The sequence below is a fragment of the Artemia franciscana genome, chromosome 4, assembly GCF_032884065.1.
Source record: "Artemia franciscana chromosome 4, ASM3288406v1, whole genome shotgun sequence".
Taxonomy (NCBI): domain Eukaryota; kingdom Metazoa; phylum Arthropoda; class Branchiopoda; order Anostraca; family Artemiidae; genus Artemia; species Artemia franciscana.
In genome coordinates, this window is record NC_088866.1 from 49399026 (window position 1) to 49425863 (window position 26838).

Here is a 26838-nt window from a genome sequence, read left to right on the forward strand (position 1 = left end):
AGATGGTTTTAATTTAATGTCCATGACCACAGTGTTATCTGTAATATCAATGAGGATGTTCATAGGGTTGCTTACTAAGTTTCGGTAACAGGTTTTAACAACCGTTGAGTCATCCACAAATTACCATCTGTCAGGAAAATTTCTTATCAAGGTTATTTATCATAACAAGAAAAAGGAGTTGATCAAGGAGAGTACTTTGGGGTACCCCTTTGTGGACAAGGAGGGGACTGGAATAATGATTCTGATATTTGACTACCTGTGATCTATTTGATAAAAAGGAGGCAACCGATTTAACCTGGAAAGAATCAATACTGAAATCATTTTCAAGTTTCTCAACCAGAATATTGTGGTTAACACGGTCGAATGCTTTTTGAAGGTCAATGAAAATTGAGTTTAGCGAGCAATTAGGTTTTTCGAGAATCTTTCCAATTGAGTCAGTAAGAAAAACAAGGTAATGGGAAGTAAAAGTGAATTTGATGTTCCCAAATTGCCTCAGGTCAGTAAAACGTAGGATTTTCTCCTTTAGTTAATCTGCAAGGAATCCTTCATATACTTTAGAGAATATAGGGGTGAGTGAAATATTACGAATACCTTCAAAACTAGGTTTTTCGTCTTTCTTTTTTATGGGGGGTTAAGAAACCCAGTTTTCAAAAGGTATTGGCCAGACTCAGTATTGTCATTGAAAATAACAGACAAGGGCTTTGACAGACAGTCACAGAAAGCACTAATAAGAGGAAACGGGTTATCTAAAGAGCAGACACCGTAGTTTTCCCAATTTTTCTTTCAATCTGAGATGGAGATATGGAGGGGAAAGCAGGTGGGAGAATATTAGTGGGTAATTGATAAGGCAATGCCAGAAGGCTCTGGACGATAGAAGCAAGGAACTTGTTAAGATAATTAGCAGTAACTTATGGGGATTCAGGTAGGTTGAAATCAAGCTGGTCTAGACTCCTAAAAACAACTTTTCTTTTAACTCAGGATACGAATCTTTTGGTTTATTGGTAAACAATTCTTTGACCTTTTTCTTGTTGTAGGACTGGGCAGTTTTATGTATTTCTTTTTTAATTGCTTTTCTTAGTTTATTAGCTTCATCCAGTTTACCATTTCTGAAAAGATTCAATTTTATTCTAATTAGCGCTTTTATTGGTTGATTAATAGATGGTTTGTCATTGGAGCGCTTTTTAAATCTTTTTTCTGTGAAAGAAATTAGATATTTATCGTTTAGCTTTTTGTGAAAGGTAGTGATTTTTCCATCAAGATCGTGCTAACTATAAATATCTGACCAATCCTCGGTACTCAGCCACATTCCAAAGAAAGTAGGCCAGTTTTTTGAAGGAGGTGGAAAGAGCCATAAGTTACTGAGAATGTACGCTTAAAATCAAAAATGGGGGAGTGGAGGAGGGAATAATGATAACTCCCACCCAATGGAGGCAAAGCTGAGGGAGGACTGTAAAAATTATTCAGATTAGTTGGAATAAGTTGTTGGTATTTTAACTATTTGCTTAACCTTTAGAGAAGAGAAAATTGAAATCATCTTAAGTTCACTGGCGTCACCAACTAGAAAAAGTCCGGCGTTTGGTACTTAAAAAGATGGTGGATGCAGTGAATATGTAAAAAGTAGAACAGCGAAGGTCCAGGTTGTGATTTCACAGTTGAAATTTTTCTGAAGAATGAGAAGACAAGTCTGCGAGCTAGCATTAGAATATTGGAAGCCACTGTAGCTACAATGGCCAAATATGATTCTTAAACATGGGTCTTTCGAAAAATTTTGGACGACTTTTAGAAGAAGTAGAAGAAATATCTTTTCATTTAGTTGTCTCTCAAGAAAAATCCAAGAACAGTTTCAGGTCCTCGAGGTCCTCGTTTGACTGACAAACAAAAGCTGTACAAAAAAATGTATTATGATCCTACTTTTTCGGACTATATTGAAAGAAAGGTTAAGATGACTAGGCCGTATTTCTCAGATAAAGAATGATATATTGCTAAAGATTGTGCTTTTTGCCCATCCCCAAGGCCAAACAAAAAGTAGGTCTCTCCTGAATGGGTTGGGAAAAGGTCACAAGAAAAGATCTGAAGAAAATTGGAACTTCAGGGAGGGAAAGTGATGCTTCGAATAGGCCATGAGGGAGGAGGTCTGTGCATGGCTGTCTTGCCTTCAGTTGGCCCCTTTTTGCTTGAGCATATGAGCTTGAGATATCTGGTAACAGGCTAAAAATGGCTATTAGTTTCAAAGAAGTTTAATTATAGCTGTTACACATTTTCCTCTTTATTACACAAAATAAGAAAACCGGTTACGGAATTGTAATTCAGATATTCATTTTTGTCTTTTTTAGCAAAAAATACGAGAAGAATGGGCGGATTTGAAGAAGAAAGCGGAAGAAGACTTAGCCAAGAAAGAGAAGAAAAAACAAGCCGAAATAGATAAACAGGTCCTTATCTTGATGGATACCGTATCCTTTTTTACGCTTTTTAGATACGTGTTTTGGCCATCCTGAATATTCCTAACATTTTTCATCAAATTTTAGTAGATATCTAAAAAATTTCTAAGAAATATATAAATTTGCCCTGTAGTTTAAACATAAAAGTCGAAAATACGTATTAAGATCTGAAGCAGCTATAAATATAAAACCCTAACCATAAAACAAAACCAGTTCACAAGTATTTTTCATATGATTGTATTCACAAATTCATTGTTTTTATATCGTTTGAATTTTTTTTTGCATCTCGGGGACTTGAGTAATAAGAGTTTTCTCTATCTTTGTTTTGTTGTGGAAATTGACCAGGACTTTGGTAGAATCATGGAAATACATTTGTTTGTCTAACAATTTTTCTAAGGACAGTGGAAACTTGCCTTTGATTCTTCTATTAATATTATTTTCATACCCAGATCATTTCTCATTTGACATTCATTATATGCCAGTATTCGAGTTTTTGAGTTCCGTAGTGAGATCTTTTTTCTTTTTTTTTTCTTAATGACGTTATTGCTTTTAGTCAGTACACTGATTCAAGAATTTCTCTTTATTAGATCTTAATGCTATGAACCGAAACGGATTGTAGAATAGACAATAAAAATAGGAAATGAGGAAAAGGGTTAAATGAGGTTGTGTCAACTGGAAGGGGAACATTTTCTTTCTTCTTAGTTCTTGAATTTTTTTTGGGGGGCGATGTTTTTTTCGAAAAATAACTGTTTGGTATTTTCATTGAAGGAATTAAAATAATTCCAAATTTGCTCCCCCTAGATTTTGAAAAACTCACTTTCCCCTCCCCTTAAATTTTTGTGAGCTTGTGTCACTGGTTCCATTCATAGATACGAGTTCTAGATACTAGACAGTTGTTTCATAGAACTAGTCGTTTCATAGATATAACACCAAACAGGTATTTGAATGAGGATATGTTCTAATGAATGTGTAAAACGAAGATAAAGCAAACAAGTCTTAGCAGAAACGTAGCCAGTGATTATTAACGTAGTATAGTGATAAACATAATGATAAACAGTAATAAACATACATCACGATTATTAAGCCCAAATATTAAACAGAACAAAATAGAGCCCGAATATTTTGTGAAACCTTTCGCAACAGAAAAAAAACAGTTGAAAATTATTAAGATTGTTTCCCAGAAGTTTTCCCATGCTGTTTCCAAGTTCACTGGCCTCAATAAGTAGTCTGAAAATTGAAGTTTTTTCTCTCAATTTAAAATAGTGGATACTGTGTTAATTAAACAGAAAGCTACTGTAAAATCCTTTGAATTCTTAGAGACTCATCCTGCATAGAAAGAAGTAAGAATAATGATTCTTAGTTCGTGCGGGTAATCAAAATGAATAGTAACCTATTATAGTGTTTCAGGCAAAAGTGTTCCTTGCTTTCATCAGACAAATGCAAATCTTTTTTGTTGTTATTGTTGTTTTCTTGTATGTTTAAATTCTTTTTTAGCCTAGCTTTCTTTTTCTGTTGATAATAATATATGAATTCAGCTACTGTATATATATTTATATATATATATATATATATATATATATATATATATATATATATAAAAATATATATATATATATATATAATATATATATATATATATATATATATATATATATATATATATATATATATATATATATATATATATATATATATATATATATATATATATATATATAATATCTTTTTTCCATGTATTCTTAAGCATAATATAGATTAATACTTTTGTATCTGATTAGCAAATAAAAAGATATGTACATATACAACAATTCTAACAAAATAAATGTTATCCCATGCATTCTTAAACATAGTCTAGGTTAGTGCACCTATTATTATAATAGTTTTTACTTTAATTTGAATTAATTGGATTTTTATTAGGTATAATATAATTCCTAAATTAATTGTAAATATATTATTATGAGTGCTTTTGCAGTATTTCATAATGATTTATAGTTTGCGATAATTTACTGCGATCTTAGTCTATCGATTTTAACGCTTTAATCTTAATCGTAATAATTGCCTGCGTTTTATTAAATTATAATTATAAAAAAAATGAATATTTTTGTCTGCTACCCTGGTAGATAGATAGATAGATAATTTTTTATTTGCAACAATTACATAAATAAATATGACAAACCAGTGTACATGCCTGGTGGCATAGCAGAGGTGCATAGATGTCGTAAATTTGTATTAGTGCTTTAAAAGTTCGTTCGATCATTACTTTTTTGACTTTTAAACTAGTTTGACTTCCTACTTCTTTTAATAAAAGTTTGACATTTACTAGATAAGCTCAAACTTTTGTGTGTTCACCTTCTAAATTCGGATTTTCTTCTTAATAGTACTACGACAAAATATTAAAATTTTCACCCATTGCTGTTTATTTTAACCTTTATTCGCAATTTTTTCAAGTGCTATTTTCTTTATTTTAATTCGGATATGGCAGGAGTGAAATGAAACTTCTTCTTCGACAGCCGAATTTTATGTCGTCTGATGAAAATATGTCTGAGAAACATATCTGATGTTTTGGAGTAGGTCTGAAAATCGTTTCTTTGGCCGAGCAAATTGTAAATTCAATTAAGGTTTCTTGCTTATATTCTAAGAAAGATATGCAATTTATATGTTTAAAGATAGATGTTTGTAAGCAAACACTTTAAAAGGGCTTAAAAAAATTATAGGCAGATTTTAAGAAATTCAGTCAGACCAACTAGCTGAACTTCGAACTTCGATACGGCTTGGTCGTCCTCTGTCAGAACAAATTTTAGACATAGTCCCGATTTGAACACATCTACTCAAGCTATAATCATCGACTGGGCTGTACCTGAATGCCAGGCGATAATTTTTACGTTGCTCTCGTGATTCCTCGACACGCCTTCTTTTTTTACTTTCTCTTTCAGCAGCAAGTCGGGTTACGCGTTCCTCTGGTGATTCCTCGACTGGTCTGTTTTCATAATTCCGGTCCTTGAATTGGCAGAAATTTTTGTTGGTTAGAAAGTGTCTTGGTGTAGGCGAAAATAAAGTTCGCCTCTTCTCTTGATTAGGATCAAAAAATTAGTTTTCCGACCAGTAAAGACTTGATTAAGTGAAAAAATGTGGGGGAATCTAGATTTCTCTTCTACATCAGAATTGAAAAATAGTTTGTTTTTGCCATTTAAAACCTGATTAAGTGGAACATTTCTCCGACGAGAATTTTTTTTTTCACGGTTCGCTTTCTTCTAGATTAAAGTTGGGATTTTAGTTTTTCCGGCCGGAACAATGACTTTTTGTGGTGATAAAAGTTGACGAATTTGTTTTTCTGGCCGGTAAATTTTAGCCAATGAGAAAACTACTCGCTTGTCTTCTTGATCAGAGGTGAAAATACATCCCTTCGACCGGTAAAAACTTAAGTAACCTATCAAACCACAGTGCTTTCCCATTTACTGAGAAGAAAAACGGGTATAATTTAAATAAAGCAGTGGAACAAAAAGAAAATCAAACAACAAACTTTAAAATAGTAAAAGTACGAATATTTTGACTCCGTCCGGCAGCCTTTATCAAGGAAAAAAAAACTAAATTAAATTAAACGCAACATATAAATAAAAAGACAAAAAAAGGTTAAAAAAAATACAAGTTATACCTTTTTTCTCTCTCAAATTCTGTAAATAGTTAAGAGAATTCAAATATATATAAACCAGTGGAAATTCATGGAGCAGATTTCTTTTCTGTCTTGCTACTATAGCAACGTTCTTATTATTCCTGAACTTGGTTAGACAGGAAAGGAACGGTTCCTTAATAAAACAGGAAAGCTTGCCTATTCTTCTTAGTCAATTAAAGCAGATTAATTAACTAGAATATTAGGATACACATATACCAGTTGTGTCTTGGGCACTGGTGTAATATTCTGCTTATTTTTGTGAACTTATTATGGAAAGGCAGAGTTATTACAAAAAACCTGTTAAAAAAATATGTATACTAGTTAACCTAGGCTACAACAATTGATAAAATATTAGACTCTATCGGTATGATGTGTATGACTTTATAAAAATGTGCGTATGAATGGAATGGGCTTTGAAAAAAAGATGTAGGAATGAGTCGTACTGAAAAAATATGACTTTTCAGTCATATCTGCAAAAAAAAGAAGCAATCTACGAAATATAAAAAATTTATATAAAAAATATCTGCAAAAGAAATGCAGTAAGTATTTTATTCATAAATCTGTTTTTGATTTATAAGTAGGGTCAAGATCAATTAATATAAATCTAAAACAGAACCAAAAACTTCAGTTAATTCTTTTTTTAATTTAGGTTAATTCTATTTAAGTTATTCTTTTTTATTTATTCAAACTCCTTAATAAAACCTAGAAAATGAGGAATTAACTGGAATAAGGCTTTTTTTTTTAATAAAATAGGCCTTTGTGTGATATCTTAGCTTACCTATATACTAAGCGTAGATATACCTATACTTCCTTAATCATATTTTATAGTATTTGAACTTCTTCTTATCACCCTACAGGAGCAATGGTTGAACCAAATCAAGGAGATAGCTCAAAATGTAAGTCTCTTTTATGTAACTTTACTGCCACCCATACGATAGAAGCAGAGAGAATGATTTTCTATAATTCAGTGGTACAAGAATACTTTTCTTCAATTGGTTACGTCTCTCTTATTAGTTTACGTCTTCAGACATTAGTTTGTTGTTGTTTTTTTTTTAACCCAGTAAGGTATTTCTCATGGAAAGTTCAGTTCTTAGTTTTGGACAATAAAATTTTAGAATTTTCAGATTATTTAAACCATATCAGAGTACAAGTTGGTATTTATTTTTATTCAGATTTAATAAAGATTGACAGATTATATGACACTACCTTCCCTTACTGGGTTCATTCATACGAAAAAAACCACTGCGGACTAGTCACCATAATTTTTATTGAACGAAACAGACAAATTGCCGAACGCTCCTCCTCCATTCTACCTGTTTAAAGTACCAAGGTTTAAAGTACAAAAAAAAACAGTGAAAATAAAATCTGGTCGTTTGAATTGGTGAAGATCCAAAAAATTACTCGACCCGGCTTAGGTTTTGCCTGTTCAACAGTAACGTCATCTCAGTCCTCCTTTACGCTACCGAAACCTGGAGTTTGAACCAGCAGCAGGAAAAGAGAATCCTTGCATTCAAGAATAATTGTCTTCGAAGAATTTAAAAATTCAAAGGTCAGACAGAATCACAGATGAAAAAGTCCGCAAACTTGCCAACCAGCCTCTAGTGACACGTTTCTGAAGAGACAAATAACTTTAACGCCTTTTAAAACCAAACTGGTTCTCCTGTTTGAGCCATTTTAAGTTATATAAACTAAAGTACGGTTCCAGCTAATTGGTTCTACTGTGTGAAATTTGAAGCCATTTCAAAGAACGAAAAGTTTTGAGCCACAAGATATTTTAAAAGCAGTTTCTCTGTTTTTCTATGGTAAAAGTATCTTCACTGCATATGCTACATATTTTTTGTAATAAAAGTACGTTTATAATACATTTTATCATTTAAGGGGTTGAAGTACCTAGTTCTTCCTTTTCTTTCAAACATAAAGCATTATGACGAAAAAAAAGTTCTGCAGTTTGGCCAGTTCAGTACGTTTTTCGAAAAAATTACGGATTTGAATTTAACAGAAATAATATATTGTTACTTATAAAACAAGCTTGTGAAAAATAGAATACGAAACGATAAACCTCAAAAGTCGGCCACATATATTTTTCAAATGATGACTTTTGCAGGTCGATTTTTGTTTTTTGAATTTTTTAAAGTCTGAGCTTAAAAATACGTCTATTAACTGAATACTGTTAACTAAAGTCAACTATACTGGATAAAAATTTTCTTAAACAATGTTTCAAGCTGTTAGAGGATTTTTCTAACAATTGTTGCTTATAAAACAAGCTTGTTCAAGCAAGCTTTTAATGGAATACGAAACGGTAAAACACAGAAGTTGGCCACAGATATTCTTCAAACGAGGGTTTTTGCAAGTCGATTTTCACTTTTTGAATTTTTAAAATTCTGGGCTTAAAAATACATAAAAAAAAATTTTTATTGATATTTCAAGCTCTTTGACTTTTTCTAATAATTATTGCTAATAAAACAAGCTTGTTGAAGCAAGCCTTTGAATTTGAATATGAAATGGTAAAACATAAAAGTCGGCCACATATATTCTTCAAACGAAGACTTTTGCAGGTTGATTTTCAATTTAAATTTTTTTTAAATTCCGAGCTTAAAAATACGTCTCTTAACTGCATCTATTATCCATTAACTAAATTCATCTATACTGAATAAAAATTTTCTTTAATAATGTTTCAAGCTGTTAGAGAACTTTTCCAACAATTGTTGCTAATAAAACAAGCTTGTTGAAGCAAGCTTTTAATGGAATACGAAGCGGTGAAACACAGAAGTCGGCCATAGATATTCTTCAAACGAAGGTTTTTGCAATTCGATTTTCAAATTTTTGAATTTTTTAAATTCTGGGCTTAAAAATACATAAATTTTTTTTTATTAATATTTCAAGCTGTTTGAGGATTTTCCTAATAATTATTGCTAATAAAACAAGCTTGTTGAAGCAAGCCTTTTATGGAATATGAAACGGTAAAAAATAGAAATCGGCCACATATGTTCTTCAAACGAAGGTTTTTGCTAGTCGATTTTCATTTTTTGAATTTTTTAAATTGTGGGCTTAAAAATACATAATTTTTTAAAATTAATATTTTAACCTGTTTAAGGATTTTTTTTTAATAATTATTGCTAATAAAACAAGCTTGTTGAAGCAAGCCTTTAATGGAATATGAAACGGTAAAATACAAAATTTGGCCACAGATATTCTTCAAACGATGGCTTTTGCAAGTTGATTTTCGTTTCTCAAATTTTTAAATTATGAGCTTAAAAATACATCAAAAATTTGCTTTGACAATGTATCAAGCTGTTTGAGGATTTCTCTAACAATTGTTGCTAACAAAACGAGCTTGTGAAAATTAGAATATGAAACGGTAAAACACAAATGTTGGCCACAGATATTCTTCAAACCAAGGCTTTTGCTAGTCGATTTTCATTTCACGAATTTTTAAATTTTGGGTTTAAAAATACGTCAAAAGTTTTCTTTATAATGTTTCAAGCTGTTTAAGGATTTCTCTAACAATTGTTGCTAATAAAACAAACTTTTTGAAACAAGTTTGTGAAAAATGGAAAACGAAACGGTAAAATACTAAAGTTGGCCACTGATATTCTTCAAACGAAGGCTTTTGCTAGTCGATTTTCATTTCACGAATTTGTTAAATTTTCGGTTTAAAAATACATCAAAAGTTTTCTTTAACAATGTTTCAAGCTGTTTGAGGATTTCTCTAACAATTTTTGCTAATACATCAAGCTTGTTGAAACAAGCTTGTGAAAAATGGAATATGAAACGGTAAAACACAATAGTCGGCCACAGATATTCTTCAAATGAAGGCTCTTGCAAGTCGATTTTCATTAATCGAATTTTTTAAATTCTGAGCTTCAAAATACATCGAAATTTTATTTAGCTACCTTCTAAGTTCTTAGAATGTTTAACAATTGTTATTGACAATTTTTGTCAAAATTATTAGTTTTGTTTTTTTCTCAAATCTTGTTACAATAGTAGAAAAACGTACCTTGTATACGTTATTTTTAAATTGTTTTTATTTCTTTTAAGGACTCTGTACCATATGGTTGGAATATTCCTCAGCCAATACCCGAGGGGCTGATCAATTGTCCCTTTTTCAGTAAAGTTGGAGCGTGCAGATTCGGGGACAGGTGTTCTAGGTAAGATGGAGATTACACTGTCCTTTTGTTTAATTTATGAGGATCAGCTCATTTGAAGACAAATCGCCGAAAATTTTCTGGACTGCTAGCTTCTCGGAAGTTGTTTGTTCTAGTGTATGGCAAACAATTTTCTAGACAACACTGCCTTTCCATTTGTAATTAAAATGAAACCAACGTATTGGAAATGGGTAAAAATTTAATGAGATGGTGGAAGTAGGAAACAAAATTAACGTTAACAAAAATTAACAAAAATAAATAAAAAATCTTAAAGTACCAAAAACCGTGAAAGTAAAATTGGATTCTTTGATTGGTTAAGTGGAAACTTAACATGTATTAATACTTAATACATGTACTTAACATGTATTACTTAACACAGTTGAAAAAGCTATGCTGTCTTGACTTTTTCTAATATAGATTTTTCTAATATAATTTTTTTTTTCTTGATTCTCAGTTTGTTTTTAGGACAAGGCACTCAACTGAGCATGCATATGCAATTCTTTTTAATTATTTACGTAAACTTCTTGATTCTAGTCTGATACCTGCTGTCTCACTGGTACGAAAACCATTAGACTTAAAAAACACAAGATTCTTTTCGGGAACTGTCCCGTATTCGGATAAAAGAAACTTCCTTTGTCTGCCCCGATCTTGAATATGTTTGTCCATGCACCGTGGTACCTTCCGTGAAGAATCTGAAAAATTGAATCGATCCTAAAAAAATAACTGGGAATAATTTTCAAATAAGTACCATTACTTATTTGGGTATGGGTCGAGGGTCTCTTCTGAAAAAGAAAATGTCAGGATGGAAACACTAAGCGGAAGGGAGTTATGTTGTGCCTCCGTTTTACAAAAATACACGGAATACACGGAAATCCACGGAAAACATTTTTCCGAAAAGACACTCTCCATGTCCGTCTCGCCTCGGACTGTTTCTGAGCCCGTCCCTATCTTGTCCCATTCGTTACTTTACTTTCAGATATAAAAGAAAATTTGTCCCTTTCATTACAAAAAATAAACAAAAATCCCATTAGTCTTCCTCTTGTATTATATGGTACTGGTGCTGCCAAGTTTTGTATTCGTTCGTTCGTTTTGTTCCCCTCTTTTTTTTATATGTTCAGTAAAACCTTTTTGAATGTACATATTATCTATTTTTAGATAATTAACTTGTTTAGACACTTTTCACTCTAATTACTTTGACTAACGAACTATTTTTATTTGATACTGTTTTTTGGCATTGTTTGCAGTTTTTTACTTTTATTTTTCTTTTGTTTGGCTTATATTGTTTTTTATGACTTGAAAATCTGGATTCGGCCATTGGGGGCTTGTGATAATAATTTTTTCATATAATTTTCTTGACTACTCAATCTTGGTTTCTTTCACATGTATTAGGTCGAATCATATTACTCATAGTTCCTGCAGTTCTGTAATCCTGCAGTTCATAATTCCCGCAATCAGTTCCAACTCAAGTTCCTGAAGTATTACCGACCTCATTAAAAAGCAGACAAACTCAAAGAAAATTGGATAATTGAGATTAATACTATGCATGTGAAAAAGGTAATAATAGGATAAAAGATAAAAAAATCAATTAAAAAATAAGATAAGCCTATATGTTTTCAAGAATTGTTCCAATCAAACAGTTCGTGGTAACTGTAAGTAAGGAGCGACCTGGCTAAATGGTAACAGAAACTCTAAAAAACGGAATTTCGGCTCTAAAAGATACATCTAAAGAATTGGATTTTCATGCTAATTTTAAATATATAAGTTTCATCAAATTTAGTCTTTGTCATCAGAAGTTACGAGCCTGAGAAAATTTGCCTTCTTTTGGAAAATAGGGGGAAACACCCCCTAAAAGTCATACAATCTTAACGATCACACCATTGTATTCAGCGTGTCAGAGGACCCTGTAGCAAAAATTTCAAGCTCCAACCTACAAAAATGTAGAATTTCGTATTTTTTGCCAGAAGACAGATCACGGGTGCGTGCTTATTTGTTTTTTTTGTATTTTTTTTTCTCCCAGGGGTCATCGTATCGATCAAGTGGTCCTAGAATGTCGCAAGAAGGCTCATTCTAACGGAAATGAAAGGTTCTAGTGCCCTTCTTAAGTGACCAGAAATTGGAGGGCACTTGGGCCCCCTCCCACGCTCATTTTTTCCCAAAGTCAACGGATCAAAATTTTGAGAATGCCATTTTGCTCCGCATATTCGAAAACTTTAATAACTATATCTTTTGGGATGACTTACTCCCTCACAGTCCCTGTGGGTGGGGATGCAACGTTGACCAATTTTTACATACAGTAATGATTATTGAGAAGTAACAGACGTTTTCAGGGGGATTTTTTCGGTGTTTGGGCTGGAATTGAGGGTAGGGGGCTATGTGGGAGGATCTTTTCTTGGAGGAATATGTAATGGGGGAAGAGAAATTCAATGAAAAAGGCGCAGGATTTTCTAGCATTACTATAAAAAGACAAATGAAAAAGTAAATATGAAAAAGTGTTTTCAATTGAAAGTAAGGAGTAGCATTAAAACTTAAAACGAACAGAAACTATTACGCATATAAGGGGTTCTAAAAATACTTTAGCATAAAGAGCGAGGCATTTAGGAGGAGATAAATACTTCGCTCTTTATGCTAAAGTATTTTTAGTAATTTCAACTATTTCTTCTACGGCCCTTCTGATTCAGGGGTCATTCTTAAAGAATTGGGACAAAACTTAAGATTTAGTGTAAAGAGCGAGGTATTAACGAGGGTACAAACTCCCTCATATACATAATAAAAATATAAGAATATAAAAGTTTGCTACGTAAGTTAATTCTTAAGTTACCTATATTTTTTACTAATAAAAACTTTCGTCAAAAATTTAAAGTTCTAGTTGCCTTTTTAAGTAACTGAACAATTGGGGGCAACTAGGCCTCCTTCATCACCCATTATTTCTCAAAATCGTCTGATCGAAACAAAGAGAAAGCCATTTAGCCAAAAAAAGAATTAATATGCAAATTTCATTTTAATAATTTATGTGCGGAGAGCCAAAAGCAAACATGCATTAATTCAAAAACGTTCATAAATTAAATAAAAAAAACTATTTTTTTTTAACTGAAAGTAAGGAGCGACATAAAAACTTAAAACGAACAGAAATTACTCCGTACATGAAATGGGTTGTCCCCTCCGCAATCCCTTGGTCTTTACGCTAAAGTTTGACTCTTTGCCACAATTCTACTTTTTAAAATACTTAAAAACTTTAGCGTGAAGAGGGAGGGATTGCGGAGGGGACAACCCATTTCATATACGGAGTAATTTCTGTTCATTTTAAGTTTTAATGTCGTTCCTTGCTTTCAGTTAAAAAAAAAAATTTAATTAAAAATTCAGAGGCGTAGATTACCTTGTTGAAATATGAGCATGATCAGTAGTCTAATGGACATAGATTGAACCCAAGTAGTTGGTAATTATGTTTAATGCTAATGGTAATCTAATATTTAACAAGGCTTAGTATGCACAGAAAATTTGAGTTCAGATAGGCTCGGAAACCACATTAGGGTAGAACTGTAGACCAGGGGTTTTTCACTCTCTTGAAGTGCTTGAGCTCGGAAATGAAACTTTCGGGGTCGAATCAAAAGCTAAAAATTACTCACTAGAAAGGCATTTTTAAGCTCAAAAGGATGCTGAAAACTTCAGATGGTGTTAGTAACTATTTACCACTTGCCTGTTTCTCCAATGTCAGTTTCAAATGTTCTATGAGGCTGTAAGATTTTTTTAAGAAATTAATTTTGATGGTCAAGCCATATCTGATAGAACGCAGCAATTTATGATTATGTATTAATTAACTGTAATTAATTACAATAAGCTCTGTAGAGTGGTGGTGGGGGGTGGGGTTGTAATCCGTGTACTTAATTGTCTGGTATCCAAAGATAGCACCATTTTACTAGTCCTAAAAGCACCAAAGTCTCTTATTGTTGCATCTTTATGGTCGTTTTCGATGGTTACAAGAATAGATTTGTAAGTAAGTTTACTATATAAGGGCTAGTTTATCAAAAAGGTTATTATGAAGAAAGATTAAAAAATTAACGATTATTCGTTATTTGATCATTCGTTATTCGTTATTAACAATTATTCGTTATTCGATTATTCGCTACTCGTTATTAACGATTATTCTTATTCGATTATCTGCAACGCTGCTCTGGGATGTCAAGTTTTGTAGATTCTTCGTCATTTGTAGATTCTCATTTGTAGATTCTTCGTCTCTTTTTTTTTTTACCGACATTGGGTGGTGATTTTTTTCTTCGTTTTTTTTTCTAAAATGAGAAAGAATGATATAGGAAGTGAGGCTGGAGGACAACCTAACACATTTGTGGTCAATTCAGTTCAATGGTTTGAACTCTGTACAATGTTACAGAAAGCTGTAACATTCTGTATATGTATATGTTACAGAAAGCTGTATATGTTACAGAAAGCTGAGAAAACCATTTATTGGAAAGTTTTGAACCTAGGTGAATGAAACCTTCTGGAAATCCCAAATTAGGTTTAACCTAAATAAAACAATCGAATATATATATATATATATATATATATATATATATATATATATATATATATATATATATATATATATATATATATATATATACTCTGGTGTTGAGATAGGGCCAAAATGGGCCTTGGCCATGATAATGGCCTTGCCTTTACAAATCGAAGAGTCACAATAAAAATACATTTCTAATTGAAAACTTTGATCTAAGTTAAAATCTATTATGTTGTTGCTTAATCTATGTTTGTTTTACAAACTAGAAAGTTTTGATGAATTCATTTCGTTAAATACATGCATGAACCACATTGCTCTCATCTATTTCCACTAATCAATGCGAAGAGATCTTACGACGTATGATCGTGGGATTTTACATTTATATATATACTAGCTGTTGGGGCGTTTTACCCCCCCCCCCCCCCCCCCAAGCCCCCCCCCCACGGGCGTAAGTCGTTACGCGCCATATTAGTTACGCGCCATTGTAGTTGTGTCCCTGTGTCATATAAATAGATTATCAGGTTTACTGACTCTTGAACATGCAACATATAATTGTCCATGGGAAAAACAATCCGTATTCAGATCTATACCTCATTATTCTAATGATGTGCCCCTGTGTCCCGGTCGTCATTTATATTCCCTGTGTCCCGATCGTCATTTGTGTCCCGGTGTCCCGGTTTGTAATTTCTCTTTGAGTGTCCCGGTCGTCATTTATATTCCCTGTGTCCCGGTCGTCATTTATGTCCCGGTGTCCCGGTCTGTAATTTCTATTCGAACAATCCCTGTGTCCCGATCGTCCTTTATATTCCCTGTGTCCCGGTCGTGATTTGTGTCCGGGTGTCCCAGTCTGTAATTTCTCTTTGAGGTTCCCGGTCGTCATTTATATTCCCTGTTTTCCGGTCGTCATTTGTGTCCCGGTATGTAATTTCATCAGTTGACAAACATGACGTCAGTCGACAAACAACTTCATGACTCATACAGCTCAATCCTTATAATGACGTTAGTGGACAAACATGACGTCAGTCGACACACACACACACAACTTATTTGTATATATATATAGATAAACTAGCTGTTGGGGAGGCGCTTCGCGCCCCCCCCCCCACAAGCCCCCCATGCGCGTAGGTCGTTACGCGCCATATTAGTTACGTACCATTATAGTTGTGTCCCTGTGTCCCACCTGCAATATATATATATATATATATATATATATATATATATATATATATATATATATATATATATATATATATATATATATATATATATATATATATACTAGCTGTTGGGGTGGCGCTTCGCGCCACCCCAACACCTAGTTGGTGGGGGCGCTTCGCGCCCCCCCCCAAGCCCCCCCGCGCGCGTAAGTCGTTACGCGCCATATTAGTTACGCGCCATTGTAGTTGTGTCCCTATGTCCCACCTGTGAATCGACCATTCCCTGAGTCGCCATCGTCATTTATATATCCCCCTGTGCACCCCGGCGTCCCCTTTGTAGTTATGTCCCTGTGTCCCGGTCGTCGTCATTTATACTCCCTGTGTCCCGGTGCTTTGTTGATTGCTAATCGAACATTCCTTTTGTCCCGGTCGCTTTCTCTTTGAGTGTCGTCATTTATTTAGATTGTTTCTCCTTTATTTTTCAGTTTTTTTCCTTTTTTTAGTTTTTTTTTTCTTTTTTAGTTCTTTTAGTTTTTACCTTTTTTATTTTTTTTTTAGTTTTTTTCTTTTTACTTTTTTTTTAGTTTTTATCTTTTTTATTTTTTTTTATTTTTATTCTTAATTTTATTAGTTTTCTTTTTCTCTTCTATTTTTCAGTTTTTTTCCTTTTCTTTAAGTTTTTTTTTTAGTTTTTAGTTTTTTTAGTTTTTTTCCTTTTTTTCTTTTTAGTTTTTTATTGGTTTTTACCTTTTTTTTAGCTTTTTTAGTTTTTTTCGTTTTTTCTTTTTACTTTTTTTTTAGTTTTTATCTTTTTTATTTTTTTTTATTTTATTCTTAATTTTATTCATTTATATATCCCCCTGTGCACCCCGGCGTCCCCTTTGTAGTTATGTCCCTGTGTCCCGGTCGTCGTCATTTATACTCCCTGTGTCCCGGTGCTTTGTTGATTGCTAATCGAACATTCCTTTTGTCCCGGTCGCTTTCTCTTTGAGTGTCGTCATTTATTTAGATTGATTCTCCTTTATTTTTCAGTTTTTTTCCTTTTTTTAGTTTTTTTTCTTTTTTAGTTCTTTTAGTTTTTACCTTTTTTAGTTTTTTTTAGTTTTTTAGATGAAATTTTTTTTAGTTTTTTTCCTTTTTTTCTTTTTAGTTTTTTATTGGTTTTTTAGTTTTTTAGTTTTTAGCTTTTTTAGTTTTTTTCGTTTTTTCTTTTTACTTTTTTTTTTAGTTTTTATCTTTTTTATTTTTTTTTATTTTTATTCTTAATTTTATTAGTTTTCTTTTTCTCTTCTATTTTTCAGTTTTTTCCTTTTTTTTAAGTTTTTTTTTTAGTTTTTAGTTTTTTTAGTTTTTTTTTCCTTTTTTTCTTTTTAGTTTTTTATTGGTTTTTACCTTTTTTTTTAGCTTTTTTATTTTTTTCGTTTTTTCTTTTTACTTTTTTTTTAGTTTTTATCTTTTTTATTTTTTTTATTTTATTCTTAATTTTATTAGTTTTCTTTTTCTCTTCTATTTTTCAGTTTTTTCCTTTTTTTAAGTTTTTTTTTTAGTTTTAAGTTTTTTTAGTTTTTTAGTTTTTTTAGTTTTTTTAGTTTTTTAGCTTTTTTATTTTTTTATTAGTTTTTAGTTTTTTTTGTAGTTTTTGCCTTTTTTTAGTTTTTTCAGTTTTTTTTTTAGTTTTTAGTTTTTTACCTTTTTTGTGGATCGTCACCTGATCCACAGATCCACAGACAGACAGACAGCTTATTTTTATATATTTTTTATTTTTTTTTATTTTATTCTTAATTTTATTAGTTTTCTTTTTCTCTTCTATTTTTCAGTTTTTTCCTTTTTTTAAGTTTTTTTTTTTAGTTTTTAGTTTTTTTAGTTACTTAGTTTTTTTAGTTTTTTTAGTTTTTTAGCTTTTTTATTTTTTTTATTAGTTTTTAGTTTTTTTTGTAGTTTTTGCCTTTTTTTAGTTTTTTCAGTTTTTTTTTTAGTTTTTAGTTTTTTACCTTTTTTGTGGATCGTCACCTGATCCACAGATCCACAGACAGACAGACAGCTTATTTTTATATATATATTTTTTTTTTTATTTTATTCTTAATTTTATTAGTTTTCTTTTTCTCTTCTATTTTTCAGTTTTTTCCTTTTTTTAAGTTTTTTTTTTAGTTTTTAGTTTTTTTAGTTACTTAGTTTTTTAGTTTTTTAGCTTTTTTATTTTTTTTATTAGTTTTTAGTTTTTTTTGTAGTTTTTGCCTTTTTTTAGTTTTTTCAGTTTTTTTTTTTAGTTTTTAGTTTTTTACCTTTTTTGTGGATCGTCACCTGATCCACAGATCCACAGATTCACACACAGACAACTTATTTTTATATATATAGATATATATTTTTTATTTTTTTTTATTTTATTCTTAATTTTATTAGTTTTCTTTTTCTCTTCTATTTTTCAGTTTTTTCCTTTTTTTAAGTTTTTTTTTTAGTTTTTAGCTTTTTTAGTTACTTAGTTTTTTTAGTTTTTTTAGTTTTTTAGCTTTTTATTTTTTTTATTAGTTTTTAGTTTTTTTTGTAGTTTTTGCCTTTTTTTAGTTTTTTCAGTTTTTTTTTTAGTTTTTAGTTTTTTACCTTTTTTGTGGATCGTCACCTGATCCACAGATCCACACACAGACAACTTATTTTTATATATATATATATATATATATATATATATATATATATATATATATATATATATATATATATATATATATATATATATATATATATATATATATTTAACTACGTAAAACTTTGCGAATATACAACGTTCTTGGCTGTCCCATTGTTTGTGCATATAAATAGATTGTCAGGTTTACCGACTCTTGAACATGCAACATATAATTGTCCATGGGAAAATTAATCTGTATTCAGATTTATACCTCATTATTCTAATGATTGCCTTGAGCTTTGTTGATGGTGATTGCTAATCGAACATTCCCTGTGTCCCCGTCGTTATTTATATATCCCCCTGTCCCCCCCGCGTCCCCGTTGTTGTTATTTCCCTGTGTCCCGGTCGTCATTTATGTCTGGGTGTCCCAGTCTGTAATTTCTCTTTGAGTGTCGCGGTCGTCATTTATATTCCCTGTGTCCCGGTGTCCCGGTCGTTATTTTTGTCCGGGTCGTCATTTGTGTTCCGGTGTCCCGCTCTGTAATTTCTCTTTGAGTGTCCTGGTCGTCATTTATATTCCCTGTGTCCTGGTCGTCATTTGTGTCCCTGTGCTTTGTTGATGGTGATTGCTAATCGAACATTCCTTGTGTCCCGGTCGCTTTCTCTTTGAGTGTCCCGGTCGTCATTTATATTCCCTATGTCCCGGTGTCCCGGTCGTCATTTGTGTCCCGATGTCCCGGTCTGTAATTGTCCCCGGTCGTCCTTTATATTCCCTGTGTCCCGGTCGTGATTTGTGTCCGGGTGTCCCAGGACACAAATTTCTCTTTGAGGTTCCCGGTCGTCATTTATATTCCCTGTTTCCCGGTCTGATGTCACTCGACACACTCACACACACACACACACACACATACAACTTATTTATATATATATATATATATATATATATATATATATATATATATATATATATATATATATATATATATATATATATATATATATATATATATATATATATATATATATATACTAGGTGAGTTGGTGAGGCGCTTCGTGCCCCCCAAGCCCCCCCGCGTGCGTAAGTCGTTACGCGCCATATTAGTTACCCGCCATTGTAGCTGTGTCCTTGTGTCCCACCTGTGAATAGAGATAGATATAAATATATATTTTTAACTACGTAAAACATGCGAATATACAACATTCTTCGCTGTCCCATTGTCTGTGCATATAAATAGCATTTATATTCCCTGTGTCCCGGTCGTCATTTGTGTCCTGGTGTCCCAGTTTGTAATTTCTCTTTGAGTGTCCCGGTCGTCATTTATATTCCCTGTGTCCCAGTGTCCCGGTCGTCATTTGTGTCCCGGTGTCCCGGTCTGTAATTTCTATTCAAACAATCCCTGTGTCTCAGTCGTCAATTATATATCCCGCCTGTGCCCCTGGCGTCCCCGTTGTAGTTGTGTCCCTGTGTCCCGGTCGTCATTTATATTCCCGGTCGTGATTTGTGTCCGGGTGTCCCAGTCTGTAATTTTTCTTTGAGGTTCCCGGTCGTCACATATATTCCCTCTGTGTCGGTCGTCATTTGTGTCCCGGTCTGTAATTTATCTTTGAGTGTTTTTTCTTTTAGTTTTTTACATTTTTTCAGTTTTTTTTCTTCTTTATTTTTCAGCGTCACTATGAAGTACATATCGCCAAACCTTTGTTTTTTAACTTAAATCTGGTAGGCATTGATGACCTTATCCAAGTCAAAATCCCAAACCCAATTATCATCGCTATCATTTTCAGTTTTGATATATCTTGACTCTCGCTTTCCAGGTGGATTTTCATCTAACTGCGCGGTTTTGCGTTCTTTAGCCGCAAGCCTGTTTTCTTGCTGTTCTTGTGATTCCTCGGCACGCTTTCTTTTCTTACTTTCTCTATCAGCTGCAAGCCTGTTTTCTTGCTGTTCTTGTGATTCCTCGGCACGCTTTCTTTTCTTACCTTCTCTATCAGCAGCAAGTTTTTTGGCATAGACTCTTTGAGCAGCTTCCTCGGCTGTTGCCATTGTAGGTTTTTCAGTTATTTTACAATTAAACATTTTTCCGTGAACGCATGTCTTAAATATCTTTAATGACGTCACCGTCATAGCAAAAATGACGACAACTAATTTCATGACGTCAGTCGACACAGAAACATGACGTCACCTGACAGACAGACAGACACACAGACAGACAACTTATTTTTTATATCTATATATATAAAAATAAGTTGTCTGTGTGTGGATCTGTGGATCAGGTGACGTCACCTGAAAAAACTGGATCAGGTGACGTCAAAACTGAAAAAAATAAAAAAAGGCAAAAACTACAAAAAAAACTAAAAACTAATAAAGAAAATAAAAAAGCTAAAAAACTAAAAAAACTAAAAAAAGGCAAAAACTACAAAAAAAACTAAAAACTAATAAAAAAGCTAAAAAACTAAAAAAACTAAAAAAAGGCAAAAACTACAAAAAAACCTAAAAACTAATAAAAAAAATAAAAAAGCTAAAAAACTAAAAAAACTAAAAAAACTAAAAAAAAGGTAAACAACTAAAAAAACTAAAAACTAAAAAAAACTAAAAAAAAGGAAAAAACTGAAAAATAAGCTAAAATAAAGGTAAAAACCAATAAAAACTAAAAAAAAACTGAAAAAACTAAAAAAAGGCAAAAACTACAAAAAAAAACTAGAAACTAATAAAAAAAGTAAAAAAGCTAAAAAACTAAAAAAACTAAAAAAACTAAAAAAAGGTAAAAAACTAAAAAAAATAAAAAATAAAAAAAAACTAAAAAAAAGGAAAAAACTGAAAAATAAGCTAAAATAAAGGTAAAAACCAATAAAAAACTAAAAGAAAAAAGGAAAAAACTAAAAAAATTTTCATCTAAAAAACTAAAAAAAACTAAAAAAAATAAAAAAGCTAAAAAACTAAAAAAACTAAAAAAAGGCAAAAACTACAAAAAAAACTAAAAACTAATAAAAAAGCTAAAAAACTAAAAAAACTAAAAAAAGGCAAAAACTACAAAAAAAAACTAAAAACTAATAAAAAAAATAAAAAAAGCTAAAAAACTAAAAAAACTAAAAAAACTAAAAAAAGGTAAAAAACTAAAAAAACTAAAAACTAAAAAAAAACTAAAAAAAAAGGAAAAAACTGAAAAATAAGCTAAAATAAAGGTAAAAACCAATAAAAAACTAAAAAAAAAACTGAAAAAACTAAAAAAAGGCAAAAACTACAAAAAAAACTAAAAACTAATAAAAAAAAGTAAAAAAGCTAAAAAACTAAAAAAACTAAAAAAACTAAAAAAAAGGTAAAAAACTAAAAAAAATAAAAAATTAAAAAACTAAAAAAAAGGAAAAAACTGAAAAATAAGCTAAAATAAAGGTAAAAACCAATAAAAAACTAAAAAGAAAAAATGGAAAAAACTAAAAAAAAATTTCATCTAAAAAACTAAAAAAAACTAAAAAAAGGTAAAAACTAAAAGAACTAAAAAAGAAAAAAATAAATGACGACACTCAAAGAGAAAGCGACCAGGACAAAAGGAATGTTCGATTAGCAATCAACAAAGCACCGGGACACAGGGAGTATAAATGACGACCAGGACATAAGTAAAAAAAAAAACTAACAAAACTAAAAAGAAGGTAAAAACTACAAAAAAACTAAAAAGAAAAAAAAACTAAAAACTAATAAAAAAACTAAAAAAGAAAAAAAAAGGAAAAAAATAAAGGAGAAAAACAAAACTAAAAAACGAATGTATATACAGACCGGGACACCGGGATACAAATGACGACCGGGACACAGGGAATCTAAATGACGACCGGGACACAGGGACACAACTACAACGGGGACACCGGGGGAAACAGGGGGATATAAATGACGACCGGGACAAAAAAACTAAAAAGAAAAAAAAAACTAAAAACTAATAAAAAAACAAAAAAATCTAAAAATCTAAATAAACTAAAAAAGAAAAAAAAGGAAAAAAATAAAGGAGAAAAACAAAACTAAAAAACGAATGTATATACAGACCGGTACACCGGGATACAAATGACGACCGGGACACAGGGAATATAAATGACGACCGGGACATAGGGACACAACTACAATGGCGCGTAACTATTATGGCGCGTAACGACTTACGCGCGCGGGGGGGCTTGGGGGGGGCGCGAAGCGCCCCCACCAACTAGGTGTTGGGGTGGCGCTTCGCGCCACCCCAACAGCTAGTATATATATATATATATATATATATATATATATATATATATATATATATATATATATATATATATATGATAGTGTGTGTGTAACATTTAATATATATATATATATATATATATATATATATATATATATATATATATATATATATATATATATATGATAGTGTGTGTGTAACATTTAATCTATGTGTATATATAATTTTTAATCTCTCTCTCTCTCTCTCTCTCTGTCTCTCTCTCTCTCTCTCTCTCTCTCTCTCTCTCTCTCTCTCTCTCTCTCTCCTCTCTTTTTTTTCGGGTTGTGAAACAACAAGTTGGGTTGACCTGATTCTGCTTCAGGATTGTTATTTATATATATTTTTTAATTGTGTATAGTGTTTGTAGATTTATTGTCAGCCCAATTATTCTTTCATTTATGCCTGTATAGGCTTAAATTTTGAACAGCGTATCATTTTTTGGTATACTTTAATAATAATTATGCTTAATTAGTTGGCGAACTTTATCATTAACAGGTCCGAAGAATCTTTTATAATGAAAAAGGAAAAGTTTTTTTTTAATGGGTTCTTATTAGACGTATATTTTACAAAATACGATGATTTGAAAAAAAAAGATATAAAAGTCCATTGTCATTTTTTTTCATTTCTCTAAATCAAACTGCTGTTTTTTGAAGGTACCATGAAAAACCTGTAATTAGTACGACAGTCCTTATTCCCAATTTCTACACAAACTTAAAATGGGACATTGGGAAAGATGACAAATCAGATCAAGGTCTAGAATTTGAAGACTCAGAAATATATCACCACTTCAGGTAATTTCAAAGTTTAATTGTTTATTTAACATAACCTATTGCATTTTCTCTATATTATTGTTTCAACGTAAGGTCTTTGGAGCTCGATATTTTATATTTGTTTAATATATTCCATTTTTTTTCTCGCTCCCAACCGTCGAAAAAATTTTTACAGCAAATAATTTAATAAAATATAGCCTGAAACGTTCTACCTCTCCCTCTTAATCGAAAGGAATCCTTCTCCGAGTTTGGTCCAAAAAGCCCCCCTCCCAGTAATTGGCCAGAAGAAAAGATTAAAATAATAAAGCCTATGCATGAACTCGTGAACTCCATAAAAACAATTGACAGCTTGGATTTTCACTGCTCTTCTGAGTAGTTGTATTTTTTAAACGTTATTCTCGATTATTTGTTCCGTCATAAATTACATTACGTCCAAAATATTGCTTATTCTGGACTAAATTGGGGAGGGAACGAATATAGGCAAGCCAGTGGAATGTCTGATTATTAACGAGTAAAAGATAAACCAAGGAAAGTTTCTTACATCTACCATCCATCATGACTCCCTGGAAATCGAAGAATTTGAGAATACCCCCTCCCTGGGCGTACACCAAGTAGAATTTAGATGCAGGAAAGTGCGTTACCTCTACCCAGTAAATGAGAACCATCAACCCTCCTTAAAATAGAGTATACCCGCTGTACACCTAGAGGTAAAAGGCTTATAAACTTATGCACAATCCTTCAAATGGACTCACATCTTTCCTTCTTTTAATTGAAAAATTAAAAGCGCAAAAATCTTTATCATCCAAAGGGTTATATAAACTTGAATAGGCGCAATAAGCTCCTGACCAAGATTCGGGGATGAAACCCATATGACTGGGTATGACACCTAGCTTTATTACACACTATCGAGAACGTCCGCCAGCAAGACAAATGGCTCCGATCCAAATTTGATAGACGTCGACCTGTTAGACCGAACAACTTAGCTTACCAAAACTTGTATAGTGTTGTCGAATTTGGTGGAAGTATAAAAAATCAAATTGTAATTCAAGACATATATTTTGCATGTGCAACTTTTGCAACTGCAATATATTTGGCAATGGCAATTGCATTACAGAGGCTACACTTTCGTCTTTTCCAATTTTACCTGTCTATTCCAATTATTTCAGCTTATTGTTAGGAAATAGAAAGGGTCTAATTTCTGCGATTTTAACTAAAAGTGCGGACATCAGTTTTAGTTGTACTAACTTAATAACTCTCTGGGACCGAAGAGGGTGAACAGCAGAGATACTTCCGAGTAAGTTGTGTCAGTCTTTTGAAACGACTGCTGTTATTTTGCCACAATTCTAATGAACAGCTTTTTCTGCTGTCAATGACAGTCCCACTCATGACCTTTCCAGTTCTTGTCAAAATTGTCTGCTGACTCTTCTTCCTTACTTGTTGAAGCTGCAAGCATGTTATTAAACAGGCAGTCAAACAAACTTGGTGTGCATACTCTCCTTCGTTTTGGGTTTTCCTCTTCGGGTGCAGCGGCTAATTTTATTTCTTCCAATATCTGACACTGTGTTTCTTCTTGTATCCACATTTTGGCGCTACTGGGTACCTCTTGATTTAGGGGGTCGGTGTTTGTATCTGTGATCCAGGAGACAAGCAAGAACAACTTCTCTGGTTGTACGCTCTTGAACTAACCATACATTTCGAACATTGCTCCACTAGGTGTGTATTGACAAGTATTGACGACAAATATACTTTGACTTCATTTGACTCACCTTTGCTTCTCTCCCCACCATGGTCAGACTTAGCTGGTGGCTCCAACCCCAAGGACTGAATAGGCAATATTTACCCGAGGAAATCTGGCGCCTTATTTTGGACTGGTGCTCATAAAAAAATAAAATAAATAGCAACCGACATCCGATGTATGATAATGACACTGATCCACGTATCCACCCGATAATATCGGCCGGCCGATATATCGGTCGGGCTCTATTATAGACTGCTGGAATTTTGTGGGTATAACAATCTATTTAAAACCAATACAGTATGTGGTTATAAAACGGCCCTCATGGTGTCAAACTGCAAGTAAGGAGGAACTCGGCTCAAAAATAACCGAAACTCTAAAAACCGGAAGTTTGATATCAATAGATACATCAAAAGAATCGGCTTATTATGTTGATTCCAAATATATAAGATTGATCAAGTTTAGTGTCACCCATCAAAATTTACTGCCGGAGAACATTTGCCTGATTTTTTAAATAGGGTGAAAGCACCCCCTAAAACTCAGAAATTTTAATGAAAATCACACCATCAGATTTAGTGTAGCCTACTTTAGAAGTTTCAAGCTCTTATATACAAAAATGTGAAATTTTGTGTCTTTTGCCAAAAGACACGGATGTTGGTTTATTTGTTGTTGTTTTTTTTTCTCTCTCCCAGGGGTGACCGTATTGAAACAATAGTCCTAGAAGATTGGGAGAGGGTGCATTCGAACGAAAATTCAAAGTTTTAGTACCCTTTTGAAGTGACCAAAACGATTGGAGGGCAACTGGCCCTCCTCCCACACCCATTTTTTCCCCAAAGTTCTCTGTTAAAATTTTGAGATAGCCATTGTTCAATATAGCTAGCTGTTCATTATAGTTGAATGTTCAGTATAGTTGAAAGACTAAATAACTATGTCTTTATGGGTTAAAAGGACCCCCACAGTTTGTGGGGAGAGGCCTGTTTTTCATGTATATGTCCATTGATACCGTATAGTATTTCTTATTGAGACGTATACAGACATTTTTGGGGGGGGGGTAGATTTTGTGCTTTGGGTGGATTTACATAGGAAGAATCTTCCTTGGAGAGAGAAAATTTCGGGGGATTAATTTTCCAGGTGAAATTTTACACTGGGGAGATTTATCAGAGTTCCTGTACGAAATTCTTTTTAGTTGTCTTGCATTTTCTTTGCCAACTCAATTTTATATGTGGAGATGTGGAAGCTCATAGAATTTTTCAGGCTGAATCATCCGTAAGTAATTTTACGGGTAGGAGGGATTACCAGCAAGGATGGAACTGTCCGGAGTGAATTTGACGGTGGGAGGTTCACTTAACGTTGGATGAAATTCCTATGGAGGAATTCTCCGTGAGGGGGGAGGGTATATTTTATAAAGGGTAAGCCCGATTTACCTGCATTATTTGAAAAACAATAAGTAATGAAATGAATAAAAACAAGTTTTTTTTTCCACTGAAAGTAAGGAGCAGCATTAAAACTCAAAACGAACAGAAAATATTCTGTAAATCGAGAGTTGGGCCCCTCT

At 32.3% G+C, this 26838-nt stretch overlaps 1 protein-coding gene across 2 annotated transcripts in view; it reads left to right on the forward strand.

Annotated features, from left to right (window-relative positions):
* The window catches only part of LOC136026534 (U2 small nuclear ribonucleoprotein auxiliary factor 35 kDa subunit-related protein 2-like), a 54786-nt gene that overhangs the window by 17210 nt on the left and 10738 nt on the right, over positions 1-26838 (forward strand). The window contains exons 3-6 of one of the 2 annotated variants that reach the window (XM_065703209.1): positions 2334-2429; positions 6966-7004; positions 10147-10256; positions 23432-23569. In XM_065703209.1, coding sequence (XP_065559281.1) covers positions 2334-2429; positions 6966-7004; positions 10147-10256; positions 23432-23569 — 383 coding nt within the window. The remainder of the gene's footprint in view (positions 1-2333; positions 2430-6965; positions 7005-10146; positions 10257-23431; positions 23570-26838) is intronic. The other variant, XM_065703210.1, reaches the window with a different exon arrangement.